Source organism: Denticeps clupeoides, unplaced genomic scaffold, assembly GCF_900700375.1.
Source record: "Denticeps clupeoides unplaced genomic scaffold, fDenClu1.1, whole genome shotgun sequence".
Lineage (NCBI taxonomy): Eukaryota > Metazoa > Chordata > Actinopteri > Clupeiformes > Denticipitidae > Denticeps > Denticeps clupeoides.
The window spans coordinates 45,832-48,573 of NW_021629903.1; the positions used below are offsets into that span (position 1 = coordinate 45,832).

General features: G+C 39.8%; 1 protein-coding gene across 1 annotated transcript; it reads left to right on the forward strand.

Moving 5' to 3' along the window:
* On the forward strand, positions 1-1,623 carry LOC114776980 (sodium- and chloride-dependent GABA transporter 3-like). The gene is made up of 5 exons (XM_028966906.1): positions 1-265; positions 500-634; positions 959-1,099; positions 1,210-1,294; positions 1,388-1,623. The coding sequence occupies exons 1-5, from the start codon at positions 103-105 to the stop codon at positions 1,530-1,532; spliced, it is 669 nt and encodes a 222-aa protein (XP_028822739.1). The 5' UTR covers positions 1-102; the 3' UTR covers positions 1,533-1,623.
* The last annotated feature ends 1,119 nt before the right edge of the window (positions 1,624-2,742 follow it).

Genomic DNA, 2,742 nt, shown 5'->3' on the forward strand with positions numbered 1-2,742 from the left:
GATTTAGTTAAGATGTTTCTTAGATTGAGTTCATAGTCATGACTGGAAAAGCCAGCGTTGAGATCAGGGACAGGAAGCTTTAATCTGACCAGACTAAAGAAGATGGAACTTGTAAACTGTGAAGAGGTTAAGGGTAGGAGAAAGAAAATTAAGGAAAGAGGGCAATGGAATAGCAATATAGAATTTCTCCTGGTTGTCGCAGGGAACATAGTTGGATTAGGAAATGTTTGGAGATTCCCATATCTCTGCTACAGAAATGGTGGAGGTAAGTCTAAGTTATGTACAAGATACACTGAGATATATTGAACTGCTTTATTTTACACTAATCTTGTTGCTATATACTATACCACAAGGACTGTATGGCATATGATGCCATAATGTATGAACATTTAAATATCATTTTATAATCACAACTCTAACCTTATGAACACACAAATGGACAACATAAGAAATAATCTGTTAAAACGTATGTCACTTTGTAATGAATTTTATTTTCAAGGTGCTTTCTTGGTGCCCTACGTGGTGGTCGTGGTGACCTGTGGGATCCCCCTGTTTCTTCTGGAGAGTGCAATGGGTCAGTACACACAGCAAGCAAGCATCACCTGCTGGGAGAAGTTGTGCCCAATTGCTCAGGGTGAGTGGGGAAGAAACTTTCTCATCTTTCTCATCTGTTCTCATTTCTCATCTGTTGAATATATTCAATAATTCAAGGATTCATAGTAGTTATTGTCATGTATATGGAAGAAATTAAATTTCTCTGTACAATGAAATTATTTCTTTGCTGTTGACATACAAGTTATGTAAAGTTTAATATATGAACACAGTGAAGGTTTCAGGGCTTGTGGTATTATTGCTGTTATATATAGGCTATATGGGTGTTGTAAAAATGTTGTTAAATGGAGATTTGAAGAAGATAGCCTAATATTCATTAGAAACAAATGTACTGTTGTTCTCTAAGGCATTGGCTACACAGGTGTTATAATGAGGGTCTATAACTGCATGTCTTACATCGTCATCCTTGCCTGGGCACTTCTGTACCTGTGCTTCTCTTTCTACGCCAAACTGCCCTGGGCCAGCTGTGGCCACACCTGGAACACAGGTATGAACACTGACTACACCTTGGCATGGGTAACAACAGCAACATAACAGTAGTGCAACAGCTTCAAGAAATTAAGAATAATGAACTAAAATATATTTCACTTCCTGTAGAAAATTGTGAGGACTTTGATGCACTGAACAAATATAACCAGACTATAAACAGCAGTTTGACATCTCCAGCAATTGAATTCTGGGAGTAAGTTTATAAAATCAAACACAGAAGAAAGCTTTAAGGACACTGAGAATGCAAACAGAATTCCAGATATTCTAACAAACAACGTATCTCCAGACGGCGTGTGCTGGCGATCTCAGGTGGCATTGACAAACTGGGCAGTGTTCGGTGGGAGATCCTCCTCTGCGCCATTGCAATGTGGGTCATTTGTTACTTTTGCATTTGGAAAGGTGTGAAATCTACAGGAAAGGTTGGTGTTTAGTATTCAAATGTAAAAATGAAACAATAGTAAACTTTCAATGACTACAAGAATTTTAATTTTGAGCATGTAGATGTGGCCGGGATGTTATGTAAGATGTTATGTTATGTATGTCGTGAACTCCAACAAAACTTATTGTAATTGTAAGCTACGGTGTTCATGTGTTTTTTCTGTGTATTTGTGGGTGGGAACGAAAATTTTGGTTCCACATTGTTTGTGTGGTCAGGGTTACATTAATGGCGCACTGTATAGCTCACGTTCACGTGCAGTTACCTCAGTGTGCTGCGGGAGCAGAGAGGGGTGAGACGCGCGTGCAGTGTTCTCCATATCATGTGTTGTATATAGGTGTATTAAAGTTATTAAAGTTATGGCATGTTGTTGGTATTATGCTGTGTATTATAAGCGCGTGCGGCGTTGTGCCGCACGCGCGGTTCTAAAAAAGAAAAAAAAGAAATTTTATTTGCCGCCACGTGTTAGCAGAAGCATGTGTTTCGTAGGATGAGAGGAGGGCCGTGACGCGTGTGATCGTTAGCCACTGACTGTACCCTGCTGTGTTCCCACAGGTATGTTAAATGTGAAATGTATGTAACGTAGCCACTATACGATCGTCATTTTCTTTTTTTAAATTGTATTTTGTATTTTACTGTTGTTTTTACTGTTGTTTAATGTCACTGTTGGCTCACCTGTAAATAGTTTAATATATGTCATTTAATGACTGAGTTACTGGTTGAATTCATGTGGTGGGTTTATTTATTTATTTTTGGTTTTTTATTTAATCATATTTTACAAGTTGTATTGACGTGCAGTTACCTCAGTGTGCTGCGGGAGCAGAGAGGGGATGAGAGGAGGGCCGTGACGCGTGTGATCGTTAGCCACTGACTGTACCCTGCTGTGTTCCCACAGAAATAAAATCTCTCTTTTGACACCAACTGATTTGCATGGGTGATTGGATGCTGGTGTGCATCCGTTACATAAAACTGGTGCCGTGACCCGGATGCACCTGATCAGCCATCGCCGATCGCCGGGACCGAGTGCATGCTGGTGAAGCTGGAAGCACCAAGACAGAAGTGTTCCGAACCTACTGTGTTACGGTCTGCTGCATATCAGTTCTGATAGTGGTGTTGTGTACATAGTGAACCTTCTTTTATTTGGTTATCATCCATTGTGTAATATCAACCCAATATGTCCAGTGATAGGTTAGAAGTATCTGATG